General features: G+C 43.7%; 1 protein-coding gene across 4 annotated transcripts in view; it reads right to left on the bottom strand.

Moving 5' to 3' along the window:
• Window positions 1-2451: 2451 nt before the first annotated feature.
• The window catches only part of TF (transferrin), a 79729-nt gene continuing 67772 nt past the window's right edge, over window positions 2452-14408 (bottom strand). For 3 of the 4 annotated variants that reach the window (XM_023749540.1, XM_006083709.3, XM_023749538.1), the window contains exons 13-17: window positions 10878-11022; window positions 9677-9741; window positions 5748-5932; window positions 3962-4151; window positions 2452-2632 (exon numbers count right to left, since the gene is read on the bottom strand). In XM_023749540.1, the coding sequence (XP_023605308.1) occupies window positions 2577-2632; window positions 3962-4151; window positions 5748-5932; window positions 9677-9741; window positions 10878-11022 (641 nt within the window). In that variant the 3' untranslated portion in view covers window positions 2452-2576. Of the gene's footprint in view, window positions 2633-3961; window positions 4196-5747; window positions 5933-9676; window positions 9742-10877; window positions 11023-14408 lie in introns of those variants that run through there. The other variant, XM_023749541.1, reaches the window with a different exon arrangement.

The raw sequence follows: 14408 nt of genomic DNA, 5'->3' as shown, positions 1-14408 counted from the left end.
AGTGCGTACCTATCGTACACTGTGTACCTGTCGTACAGTGCGTACCTGCCGCACGCGCGAGCGGGCCGCCTCGGGAACTTCTCGAGTGAGGCATTGATCCCTGGAGATAAATGTCACATGTCGCCGCCCTCTTCATGCTTTTGACATAATGCTGGAGGAATAAAATCAGTGGCTCGAGAAATCCCCACTGAGGATTTCCAGTCGCTCCTTCCCTCAGGTGAGCCTTGTGAAGAACTCAAACGTTACAGAAACATTTCTTTTTATTTGTTGATGGGTTTTTTTAATTGTGGAGAGTATTATAGATGTCCCCCATTTTCCCTCCGTCACCCAGCCCCCAGGCTTCACGGCACTGTTGTCTGTGTCCATGGGCTACGCATACAAGTGTTTTGGGTAATCTCTTCCCGTCCCTCCCAACCCGTCCCCTCTGAGATTGGCCAGTGTGTTCCATGGGTCCATGCCCGTGAAGCTACTTTGTTCATTAGATTCCACATGTGAGTGAGATCATGTGATACCTGTCTTTCTCAGACTGGCTTATTTTGCTTAGCATAATACTCTCCACGTCCCTGCAAGAGAGCCTTCTTTTTTGCTGCTGCAAAGTTTTCCATGGGCTAAATGCCCCACAGCTTTTTTTAATCCACTTATCTGCTGATGAGCACCTGGGCAGTTTCCACATCTTAGCTACAGAAGCATTTCATTTGAATATAATGTGGCATGGGATTGACAGAGGATGAACGGTGTGATAGGGGGATACAGAGACGTATCTGGTGAACATGATTTCAGACATTTCTCTGTACATATACACGGATCATAAGGCAATCTAGAGAGAGGGATAAATAAAAATACACAAATTATTTTAAGGAGCTATAGCATGCACTGCTATATTTGCAGTCCCAGAACAGTGTCTGGCTCCTGGTAGGTGCTCCGTACGTTGTTGACAAAGTTGGGTTTGTTGATTCATTGCAATAATACAGACTACACCCCATGGGGCATCTCACCAAACAAAGGAAAAGAAAGCTATAGGATTTGGGGTAAGGGTGGAGTTTTGGTGAATATTAAATAAGGCAGAATGCTGATAGGCTCAAGGCAAAGTAGGGCTGTGTGTGTAAAAAGGTGAACTCAGGTCTTCACTACAAAGTGCACCTAGAATCCTGTTTCCATGGACATTAGAAATTTAAGAGAGATGTGGACTGTTGTGTCCAGAAACTCCCTTTCTGCAGCTCCATGCCTGAGTGTCAATTGAGGCTGTGGGAGGAGTTAAGAACTAAAGGGGCAAACTGAAGAGTTGTTTAGAGGGCAAGATCAGCAGAACTTGCTGGCCTTGGACATGGAGTGAGAGAAAACAGGGAGTTGAAATTTGACTCCTCACTTTATGGCTCCTGTGAGGGTAAAAGACCATGACTAGCTGGTGTGAAATATATGTAGACAACAGTTAGGTTAGGGAAGCAGGAGAGGGAAGGGGCAGGATGATCACCTCAATTTTTTGATGTGGGGATTTCTGGTTCCTGTGAGAGCTCTACAAGTATAGCTCCACAGTAAGGAGGAGGGGGTATGAGTGTGGGGACACTGGAGGCAGGGGTCAGAAATATAGACGTAGATGCCCATTGGTTAGGGAGGGCCTGCAAAGTGAGAAGAGTGCTGGGTCAAGAGAAGAACCCCAGAATTATTTCCCTACAATTATTTCCCTCAGGGCTGGCAGGATGAGCCCAAAGTAAGGCCACAAGTGGACAGAGGGACTACCAGGACAGAGAAGCTGGAGACTTGCAAGGCAGAGTGAGTGGTCAGCTGTATCAAGTGCAGCACATAGACTCAGGAATGAAAGAACTAAAACTGGTTTTCACAATTGGCAGGTGGGTGGCGATCTTAGCCAGGGTAGCTACAGAGAAGTGAGTGGAGCGGAAGGCTGATTTCCGTATGTTCAGCCGTTAATAATAAAGGAGGCATGGAAAGAGCGAGCCTCCATCTTTCAGGAGTTTGACTGAGAAGGGGAGAGGAGACAGGGCAATGACGGCTGTGGGAATCGGGGTCAAGGGATGATTTTTAGCAAGATGATGTCCCAGTGATTCACTTTTCCAACCAGTTAGAATCAGGATCTGATGAAATTCATTTTAAAAAAAATTAAATATATAAATATTTTTTTTTCTGTAGTCTATCTCAGTAACTCACTCTGCATTCTCCTTCCTGCCCCTTCCCTAGCATCACACACACACACACACACACACACACACAGCCACACAGCCACATACACTTGATTGCATTATAATGACCATGCAGACCCCTTTTAGAAAGAATTCCATTTGGGACTGTACCCAGGAGGTGTGGCTATGGCACCACAACCGAAGCTGTGGGAAGAATCAGAGCTTGAGCTCTGAAGGAAGGGCTCAATTGCACATGTGTTTAGATGGATAGTATAGAAGAAATCCTTCCAGGACAAACATTTAGGAAAGAATGAAGTTTTTAAAAGGTAAAACCAGTAATATTTTTTATTTATTTCCTGCACAGATGGCAACATTGAACTATGAAGGCAGCCAAAAAACCCTCAGGCCAGCGAGACCAGGGGAGCTCCCAGCTCCATCAGCTCATGGCCCCGTTTTTGGAGTTAAAGGTTTATGGAAAGTGCAGGCTTCCAGGAGTTCTGTAGGGGAAGAGAAGAAAGGTAGGAAAGTCAGTATATACCTATATTTATTTTCTGTCGAGTGAATAAACAGTTAAACCTGATACAAAAGCATCCCAGTGGCCTTCTCCACTTGCCTGCATAGGCCTTGTGCCTACCCCAGGTCATGCCCCATGGCAAGGATGGTAACACGATTTCCCTGCCCTGCATCATCCCCCACCTGGTGTCTTATAGGCAGAGCTCCTACACTTGAGTCCATGTGATTGGGAGGAGCCTGCGAGTACTGTCTTCTCTGACCTCTCTAGGCTGGAAAGGAACCACCATAGCAAGATGCACTAGGCACCTGCATGAGCCAGTTTCCATACTAGGGGCAGGGGATGGAGCAGAGAACAGCAGAGTCAGACTTTCTCCCCTCTTGGAGGATATAGGTTAGGTAATTATAACTGGGTGCTCACAACAGTGACCATGGGCAAGCATGTTCCTTACATCAGAATCATGTGGGGCAGCTGTTAAAGTGCGGAAACCCTGACTGTGGCACAGACTTGCTGATTCAGTATCCACAGGGCCTGGGAATCAGAATCCACATGGCCATGGTCCTTAAGATATGCTTTCTTAAGGGCTATGGCTCACTTATATGCACACAAAAGTTGATGTATATTCACCCTATAGCATGTTATTCTCCCACATCTTCCAAATGATTTCAAGTATTTAAATGAGGTCCAACATATAGTGCAAATGTACTTTTTTGTTATTTAATTCTGAGAAAACTGGTGTTCCAGATGAGTATTATATATGACAACTTTATAGTTACCAGAATTATCATTGTTCAAGCTCTCAAGAGCAGCACTGTGTTAAAGAACTTTCTGTGTTGATGGAAATGCATCTTTGCTCACCTATGTGGAGCCACATGTAGCTTTTGAGCACTTGAATTATGGCTAGTGTGACTGAGGAACTAAATTTTTCATTCTGTTTAATTTTAAGTAATTTAAATTTAAATGGTGTTATATAGCTAGCGGCTGCCATATTAGACAGTGCAACTCTGTATAAAAAATGGATTTTAGTGCAGAGCAATGGGCATAGGCACATAAATCCCTTCTTTTCTTCGCAATAACATGGAATTCTGCATATCCAGGCAACTCACTACTTCAGTGCCCTGAGGCAATTGCCTTCTTGCCAACTGCCCATACAAGTAGCCTTCATATGTTCTGGGATTATGTTGTTCCCTCGTTGTTTCATCTTGTCCATTGGTCATCTCCTGGAGCTGTAGCCCACTTCTCCTTTTGTACTCACCACCCAGAACCCTGCCCATATTTGCTTTGCAGCTTCCCCCATGTTGTTCCTCCTACTCACTTGAAGTTGAGCACTGTCTCAGGTTACCCACAGCCGTGACATACTCCGCTCCTAAGTAGGATTCATACGTTGTTCTGCCCTGAAGTTCGGCCAAACATTTTGTATCATCCCTAAACAGCAGGTCCTTGGTTTTAGATTGGAACAGACAAAAGTCGCTCAAGCAGCCATTTTCGTTTTTTCCATATTCGGCCTGTCAAATGAATAGGAAGTGCTGAGGACTGTGGAAGTGAGCAACTAGGAACATATGGATGGGATAGAGGAGACTAAAAGTTAGGAACCAGCTTTGGAAAGCAAGGGAAGCTACAGAGGATGCCTCAGGATCTCTCCACCTCCCTCACCTGGCATTCACCCACTTTTGGCCCCAGCTCCATGCTTTCATGAAGTCCCAAAGTCCTCTGTAGGGTTCCTCCTGGTCCATATCCTCTGTGGAGTCCTTCCCACCCAGCCACCTGCTCCTGATTTCTCTGATCTCTCCACCCCACTTCCTTGGCCATGGCCTCATGGGCTGCTTGAAACGAGAGGACAGGCAGAAACATGTCCCTTCCAAGTGTTACTGTCAAAGAAGATGTTAAACATGAGCCACCCAATAAGTGGTGGTATAGGTGGTTGTTACAAGTTCATGTTTGACTAAACTTTTTTTAATCTTCACCCACGGGTATGTTTTTATTGATTTTTAGAAAGAGAAGAAGGGAGAGAGAGAAACATTGATGTGAGAGAGAAACATCTGTCAGTTGCCTCCTGTAAGCGCCCCAACCAGAGATTAAACCCGCAACCTAGGTATGTGCCCTGACAGGGAATCAAACCCGAAACCTTTCAGTGTACGGAATGACACTCCAACCAATTGAGCTACCTGGCCAGGGCTTTACTACATTTTTATCCTATCTTGGGCAAGAGGCTTAATTATTCCACGCTTCCTAAGATTATAAGTGAAATGATGATTACATAAAGTTTAGCATTCCACCTAGCACCTAGGAAATCTTCATTAAATCTGAATTATTATTATAATTTTCCTTAAGAGGACTCACAAAGATATGCTATCTTAATTTTAAAAAAATAAAACTAATGGTGAATCAATAGGCAAGTAGTATTTGTGGGTAGAGGAGCCTTTAGGATTAGAATACTCATTAGAATGTTACTGTATGAGCCAGCTGGCGTGGCTCAGTGGTTGAGTGTTGACCTATAAACCAGGAGGTCATGGTTCAATTCCCCGTCAGGGCACATGCCTAGGTTGTGGGCTTGATCCCCAGTGTGGGGTGTGCAGGAGGCAGCTGATCAACGATTCTCTCTCATCATAGATGTTTCTATCTCTCTCTCCCTCTCCCTTCCTCTCTAAAATCAAAAAGAGTACACAGGCAGCCCCTCTCCTCACCAACGCCGGCCAGAGGAAAAGCTCCATGAGGGTTGGGAGCTTGGATTTTTCTGGATGTTTGAGTGGTTCTCAGTCTGTCTAAGCAAGGGAAACACAGATCCACATTTCATGACCTGTATCAGGGAGGTCTGGGAAACAGAATCAGTCCTTTTCATTTTAAAAAAATGCAGATGTGCAGAAAACGAGGGTACCAAGGGCAAAGCAGGAAGACAGACCTGAGGACATGCACATCAGATGGGGGCTAATCTCGTGACCAGGAGAGCCAGGCCTCGGAGATGCAGTTCCACAGTCCATACCCTCCCAATTCCAGTTTCCAGAAAGAGAATGCAGGAATAGGGGCTCCATTTAGCTGTGAGCTCCTCCCAGGTAATCCACACCACCCAGAATGAAAGGGTGGAGGCCCTGGCTGGTCCCTACCTGCTGTTGACCTAGCACCTCCTGAACACAAGCTGCCTTATCTTGCCTTGAGACCACAGCATGATTTGGGGATCGGGCTAGGTAGCAGTTCTCAGCCTCGGTCACAGGCTTCCTGGTGCCATCAGGGCACAGCAGCTTGAAATTTTCCTTCTGTAGGTCCTTAGCCCAGTCAGCAGTGTTCTTTCCTGGAGATAGAGAAGGTGGGTCAGCCACAGCTGACAGCTTTGGTCAAGTCACCCTCTCCGGGGCACTGTGACCGATCCACTGGTGTACGGAGGGCCTGGACCCAGTGGCCAGCAGAAGTGCACACGGTGATGTGGAGAGGAAGAGACTTACCAGGAATTCCTAGCGACCACCCCTTCCAACCTGCCCCACCCAGCCAGAGAAGAGGACTGTATTCTGTGGATGCTGTTCCAAAAGTTCTTCATTTCTACTAAATTCCAAAGCATTTGGGCCTCTTGCTCCAGTGTAGGAAGTACGTGACCCCTCAACTGGTTGACAGTCTCTATGCTCTACCTTCTTGCACCAACAAGCAAAGGAACTTCCCCAGAAGCCCTTTTGGAAACTGCAGCAATGTGTTAAGTTTGTGCACACAGGTCCATACCCTGTTCTCAGCCCTTTGCTTCACCGTCTCTGTATTTTCTCTGGAAAAGAAAATCTTACCCATTCTCAGGTTTCTGGCTCTTTCCTCCAGAGCAATTCTCAAATGTTTTCCCTTCTCTCCTAATCTTTTCCTTAATTTAATTTTCATTTAATTTTTGTCATTTAATGGAACAACTAATAGATGGATTCACTATTATAAAATTTTATATTACTTACGTATAAAGTCAAAATACCTGTTTTCTGCACTCCCAAAATGTACCCTTTTAGTGTTAATAGAAAACTCAAATTGCCTAACCATACACATCTTCACCCACCTTTAAACATTTCTCCTTTCCTTTCTTACCAGTTCCAGTTCTACCCATTTAGAGGTAGAACATACCTCTAAATGCTGTGTGAACTCAGAACCAGCACAGTGAGGGTACATTAATTAGGGGAAGCTAGCTGGAAGAGGCAAGGTTTCACGTATCTTGTAATGTATAGGATTGGGGGGAGGAGAAAGGAATGCTTCTCTGGGAAGGTGGAGGGCACTGGTAAGACTCAGGGAGGTACACACCTGGTGTTTCTAATGGGTGAAAGGAGAATGGCCCCACTGGGACAGTCTGGGTGGTTGGGCTGAGCAGGTGAGGCACGCCCAGGCACTAAAGGCCTTGAGTGTGGGATGGAGTGTGGCACTTGGCAGGAGGAAAAGTGGGTCTATGAGGATTCATGAATGGAAGTCAATGTTACTGTATGAGCCAGAGCCTAAAATAGGACAATTAAGAATAATGAGATGGGAGGAGATTTAGTCTGGGTTAGGAGGGTAGCAGTGGGCATCTAAAAGTGCATGATAAAACTTTTTATTTCCAATAAAACTAATCCTTGGTTTTGGTTTTTGATTTACAACAGTAATTTGTAAAATGTTACACAGTTTAAGGAAGAAAATTCTGAAACACTTATAATCCCACAGCAGCCACTTTTCAGATTGGTGCATTTCTTCTAGTCTTTTTTCGACACACATAATTTGCAGACAAATCTAAATAATTAGATCATAGAGTCCACATGCTTCTGTATCCTGATTCTTCTATACCACAACATACCATGGAATTAATAAAGACATATTTTGAAGCCATAACCGGTTTGGCTCAGTGGATAGAGCGTCGGCCTGCGGACCGAAGGGTCCCGGGTTCGATTCCGGTCAAGGGCATGTACCTTGGTTGCGGGCACATCCCCAGTAGGGGGTGTGCAGGAGGCAGCTGATCGATGTTTCTCTCTCATCGATGTTTCTAACTATCTCTCTCCCTTCCTCTCTGTAAAAAATCAATAAAATATATATATTTTTAAAAAGACATATTTTGAAGAAATAAAATCATACTGACAGAGACTAATCTAGACTTGACTAGCAGGGCATATAGTCAAGTCTTCAGTAGGAACGGAGGCTGTAGGAAGAGGACTGGATTTTGAGAGAATATAAGGAGTTTGGATTTACACAGGTTGAGGTTGCAGCGCCAGTGTACTTTGTACGTAAAAATGACCATGTGGCAATATAGGTCAGGCTTCCTCTCTAAATTCCCCTCAAGAGGCAAAGCTCTTGGAGTCATTGCAACGAGTAGAGAATTAAAGCCTAGAAAGGGGGGCCCTACTCAGAAGAGTACAAAAAGAAATCAAGGGGTGACAAAGAGTAATACTCGGTAGCAGGAAAAAGGACAGGCTTTAAAGAAAAAAAGCAAAAATAATAGGAGGGAAGAAAGGAAAATTAGCCAAATCAATGTTCCTTCAAGTAGGTACTTAGCACTTCCGTATGCCATATACTATAGTCAGTGTTGGGATACAAAAGGAGGGGGAAAGAGCTCAAAGATTTCCTGTGGCCAGTTTATTATTATAAAGTGTGATGAGTTCAACAATACTAGCAATATGGACAGGGGATTCTGTTGTGGGTGTATGTGTCCCATCAGGGGAGGCTTCTTGGGGGAGTTGGAGTTAGTTTATTCTAGATGGGTTGCTGGAAAGATTTGAGGTTGGGTGAAGGAGCATGAGGAAAGGAAGGGAAGAAATAGCTGCTTGGACTATATTGGGTTCTATAAGTAGTTAGTAATACAGAGCAGGCAGGTGGCGTACTCATTCTTACCAACTTTAAAAACTTTTTCTTTTTACCTTTTTAATCTTGAAGATATTTTTTTATTGATTTTGAGAGAGAGAGAGAGACAGACATCAATTCATCAATCAGTGGCCTCCTGTATGCACACTGACTGGGATCAAACCTGTAACCTAAGTATGTGCCCTGACTGAGAATCAAACCCACAACCTTTTGGTGTATGGGCCAGTGCTCCAACCAATGGGCCAATGCTCCAACCAACTGAGCCACCTGGCCAGGGCTTGTTTTTTAATGTCATAGCCATCCAATATTCACCCTCTAGTTTTAGGATCCAATAATGGTTCCTGATTCAATCAATCTTGATTGAATCAATCATAAAAAACGATTGTTTGCCAAGTGATAGTTTTTTAACTTTATAATTATTTCTACATATATTAGTTAGTATTCTACAATAAGGAATATCTGTTCCTTTACCTTCATTTGTTTAATCAGGATGGACTCATGTATTCCTATTTATTTAATGGGTTATTATAGTTACATTATTATTATTTCTTTTAATACTCATAATGCCCCAGATTTGTCCAGTTGGGGGTCCAAATGTGTGCTTTCACATGTCCCATCACTCTGATCACTTCCATGTGATGTTCCAAGCTCAACTTGTATTTCTCCTGCTCAGCCCTAGAATAGGCTATTTTTCTAAGGGGCCCTGGTTACTTTTAATGGAGGTGGTTCTAGAATCCACGATCTTGGTGCTCATCCCTACTGGTATGCCACTGTCTCTAGGGTTTTTTCCCCCAGTGGACATAGAATATATTGGAATATATATTGGACCTAAAAATATAGGAAATAATTATAACAGACTCTTTTGCAGTGATTCAGAAAAATTGAATATGGACTGTGGATGTAATGAATATTAAATTCATGTTAATGTAAATATCCTGATCTTGGTAATTGTAAAGTAGGTATGTAAGAGAAAGTCCTTGTTCTTAAGAAATGTGCCCTGAAGTATTTAGGGGACAGGCAGCACAATGCCTGCACCCGTGGCAGGGTTCCTGGGAGAGAATTCAGGTCCACTGGAACCTCACAGTTCTTGCCACACTCCTTACCCAGGTGAAAACCTCTCTCCACTGAACAAAAAGGTTGAGAATCAGAGCTCTGGAGCCTGATAGAGTACATAACACTTTCACCAAGGCATCCTGAACACAAGGGAACACACCAGCCCCGGTGTAGAGGGACAGGGGAGCATTGCACATACCGCCAGTGTTCTGATCGATAGTCTCTTCTTTCACAAAGGCCACGTCTCCTCTCTCAACCAGACACCTACAGAGAGCAAGATAGGGAGAAAAGAGGAAGTCAGCAAGATAGATCTTTCCTTCAGGAGGGCCACCTTACAGATCTAGAGCTGGCCATCTGACAACAGCAATTGGGACTCCCCTTCTATCACTAATCAACTATTATCACTAATCTTACATCACAAAGTAATAAAGAAAAAGAAATCTCCGATTTGCTTTGTAGTTATACAGTCTCGGTTCCACACACTAAATCTTAAATTCTGCACAGTTTCTCCAACAGAGAGAGCTATATCATTTTCTAAGCATCAAAACAGATTTTAGAGAGTAGTTTTTCAGTGAGGTAATTTCTTTGTAAAATTGGAAATGTGTAGACTGTGAATTGTACTTACTCTAATTCACAAGGTAGTTCTAACTGACACATTGGGATAAAATTTAGTGTTTTTCTTCACCGAGAAGTTCAGTTACAATGCTACCATCATTGTGCCGTTGATGGATTAACGAACTATTAAGTAACACAGGCCTGAATCAGAAAGGATAGTTAAAAAGTAATAAGGTTGTAAAGTGCACAGGTGTCTGTATAAAAAAAATGATAAACATCCCATGAAATAGAATTATAGTTGGGAATGTAGAAATCATGTACTTTACTTTTGTATATTTCCAGATTGTAGGTTCCCCAGAGATGCATGAAGAGCATGAGCCAGGCCCCTGACTCCTATATTCAACTATGATAGGGTTCCCTCACATTGGCACTTGTGATATTTGGAGCCAGATAACTCTTTGTTGTAGGGCGCTGTCCTATGCATGCAGGATGTTTAGCAGCCTCTATCAATTAGATGCCAGTAGCACCCTCTCCCCACACCAACCCACTCCAGTCCTATTTGATAATCAAAAATATCTTCAGACACTGCCATATGTCCCCAGGGGGCAAATTGCCCTCTGTTGAGAACAACCTTACTGCCAATCTTTGCTGTCTATGACAGCCAGGTCTGGAGACAGTCCTGGAGGGCCCTTCACACAGGGTTCTACATATGGTTGCTGAATATGGCACCTGAAACACGCAGAACTAATAGGCTAGTAACATAAGAAACTCACCTTAGTTCCTAAAAAGGAATCTTGTCAGAGCTGGGAGTATTATTATATTCATTTCAGCATTATAAGACTTACCTGAAAGCCCCTGTGTAGCCGTAGTATCTCTCATTGTTGTTGGGTTCACACTCCTTTCCTGGAACAGTTTCTGATCCAGCACACAGAGCACAGAGACTGGAACTTCGCTCATACCCAGGGGCACAGCCTTGACTGAAAAATTTATCTGCAGAAGGGCAAGAAGAAGTCAGCTTTTCCTAACTAAGTCAATATGAATGGCCTTCATCTAACACATTAACAGGTGTGTATGGCCCAAGACAGGTATAACATACTCATTTATTCTGGTACCTTCCAGCAACTCAGGACCTGCCAGGCTATAGGCTTTAAAGGGAAACTTAAGACTGGGAATAGAAGTTAGTGACCGTTACAATTTGGGTGGAGAGAATTCTTCAGACACACTGAGAGTGTTATCACTTATCTAAAGGAAAAAGATGGAAATGACATAAAGGGGATAAAATTGAAGGTCTCATTCCCTGAACTTGTGCCACCTATTTGCAGATGTTTCCTTCTCCTGCCATTTATTACAAGAGGCTTTAACAGAACTTACTAGTAGAACTCCAAGCTCAAAAAAGAGCTGGGGAAATTTAGTCACAGCTCAGCTGCTCTCCCCTGGCTGTAACACTTCCAGGAGACTCAGGAGAGCAGAGGTGGTGCCCTTGCTGGTTGGGAACCAGAGCTTCTGAATGTCACCCCAGCCACTCTTTGCTTCCTGTCAAGTTGGTATCAAAACAACTGGATGCATAAATGTGATCCAGTTCACACATCTGATTCATCTGGTTCCTAACTATTTTTAGAGGACTCTCTTTTTTACATCAGTTGCACATATTTGGAGGTGGCAGGGAGGACATACTCAGGAAGTTAATGTAAATGAGAACTATTAGAAAACATTTAGGAGAAACCAAGATGGCGGCATAGGTAAACACCGGAAATTGCTGCCTCCCACAACAAATTCAAAAATACAACCAAAAGACGGAACGGACATCATCCAGAACCACAGGAAGGCTGGCTGAGTGGAAATTCTACAACTAGAAGGAAAGAGAAAAGCATACCGAGACTCAGAGGAGGTGCGGTGCGGAAGTAAAGTACAGAGGTACGGAGGCGCACGTGGAGAGGGCTGGCGGCTGAGGACACGGTTGTCAATCGGGAGGGAGTCTCAAGCTCTGAGCTCCAGTTCCGGGCGAGTCTCTGGGGACCCAGACTCATACGGGAGAAACGGGACTGTCTGGCATGGGTTGGAACTTGAGGGCAGCACCAAGAATGGCTACCTCAGGTAATTGGGGAGGCTGAGTCACTGGGCCCTATAGGACACTTAGCACAAAAAGCCACTCTATCGACACAGCGAAGCATAAAAAATGCCGAGATAAAGAAACAGGACACAAATGACAGAAATGGAGGAAAGCAAACTACTGTATATAGAGTTCAATACCACACTTTTAAGGTTTTTCAAGAATTTTCTAGAAACCGCCGATAAACTTAATGAGACCCTCAAGAAATCTAGTGAGACCCTTGACGTTGTGATAAAGGACCAACTAGAAATTAAGCATACACTTACTGAAATAAAGAATATTATACAGACTCCCAACAGCAGAGCAGAGGATCGCAAGAATCAAGTCAAAGATTTGAAATACGAAGAAGCAAAAAACACCCAACCAGAAAAGCAAAATGAAAAAAGAATCCAAAAATACGAAGATAATGTAAGGAGCCTCTGGGACAACTTCAAGCGTACCAACATCCGAATTATAGGGGTGCCAGAAGAAGAGAGAGAGCAAGATATTGAAAACCTATTTGAAGAAATAATGACAGAAAACTTCCCCTACCTGATGAAAGAAATAGACTTACAAGTCCAGGAAGCGCAGAGAACCCCAAACAAAAGGAATCCAAAGAGGACCACACCAAGACACATCATAATTAAAATGCCAAGAGCAAAAGACAAAGAGAGAATCTTAAAAGCAGCAAGAGAAAGACAGTCAATTACCTACAAGGGCATACCCATAAGACTGTCAGCTGATTTCTCAACAGAAACTTTGCAGGCCAGAAAGGAGTGGCAAGAAATATTCAAAGTGATGAATACCAAGAACCTACAACCAAGATTACTTTATCCAGCAAAGCTATCATTCAGAATTGAAGGTCAGATAAAGAGCTTCACAGATAAGGAAAAGCTAAAGGGGTTCATCACCACTAAACCAGTATTATATGAAATGCTGAAAGGTATCCTTTAAGAAGAGGAAGAAGAAGAAAAAGCTCTGCTTATGATAATGTCAACAAAGTTCGAGTAGCTATCAAGAACATCAGTCCTTTTGAGCACCAGACCTACTGCCAGAGAACCCTGAGGGAGATAAAAATCCTACTGGGCTTCAGACATGATAACATCATTGGAATCAATGATATTATTCGAGCGCCAACCATCGAGCAAATGAAAGATATGTATCCTTTGCAGACATCGGGCTCTAGTACTTGGTACCTTGTTGAGTAAATGTAATTTGAAATGTCCTGGACTTACCAGATTAAAGAAAAAGTATATAGAGCACATTTAAAAATATATATATATTGGCTTCTCATTATAAATGAGTTTATATGAGACCTTGATTATATTGAGAAAAGCTAACTTATTAAGTAATTAAAGTAGGCATCTTTATTTAAAAAGCAAAGTAAGCCAACTTATACATTTGACCTATGAAGTACAGATGCGGCCCCACCCCCCAGCCAATCTGTAGAGCAGGCTGGGTGGGAGTCTGTGGCATTATTTATGCTCCTGTTTTGAAATTCTGCTGAATATTCTGGCTTTGCTTAAGAAGTATACAGCAAACTTGTCCTGCCAAGCTTAGAGGCTGAAAATTTTATAACATTTAAAATATATGTATATAAATAGAACACAGTTACTAATTTTTTTATTTGACAAGGCTTTCCACATGATTTCAAGTATATTATATCAGCCTAATTTAGTTCAATAATATTTCCTTTAAGAAGAGAGACTAAAGGAGAATCGAAGATGGCGGCATAGGTAAACACCGGAGACTGCCGCCGTAAACAACCACTTCAAAAATACAACTAAAAGTCGGAATGGACATCAGCCAGAACCACAGGAAGGCTGGCTGAGGAGAGACTCTTCAACTAGAAGCAAAAACAACAGCATTCCGACGCTCAGAGGAGGCGTAGTGTGGAAAATTTAAAGGTACGGTGGTGAGGTGGTGCGCGCGCAAAGCGGGCTGGCGGCTGAGGGCGTGGTTGTCGTTTTCAATCAGGAGTGAGTCTCAGACTCTGGGCTACAGATCCGGGCGAGTCTCTAGGGACCCAGACTCAAACGGGAGAAGCGGGACTGTCTGGCTACGGCCCCTCCGAGGTTTGCAGCGGTTGATGGGACAGAGAGGCAGAGCCCCTGGGGACGGACTGAGAGCAGTCATAGTGGCTCCCTCCCCCCGCCCTGTTGAGCCCGCCCCGCCCAAGCCCTGCGCACAGCCATTTGCCGATCGCCTCAGGCAAAGGCTGGATTAGCGCCTCCCCAGAAGACAGACGTTTTCCGCACAGCTGATTCCTACAACCAGTCGGCCTGGT

Source organism: Myotis lucifugus, unplaced genomic scaffold, assembly GCF_000147115.1.
Source record: "Myotis lucifugus unplaced genomic scaffold, Myoluc2.0 scaffold_8, whole genome shotgun sequence".
In the NCBI taxonomy this organism is placed as follows: domain Eukaryota; kingdom Metazoa; phylum Chordata; class Mammalia; order Chiroptera; family Vespertilionidae; genus Myotis; species Myotis lucifugus.
This window is presented reverse-complemented; position numbering and strand designations above follow the sequence as displayed.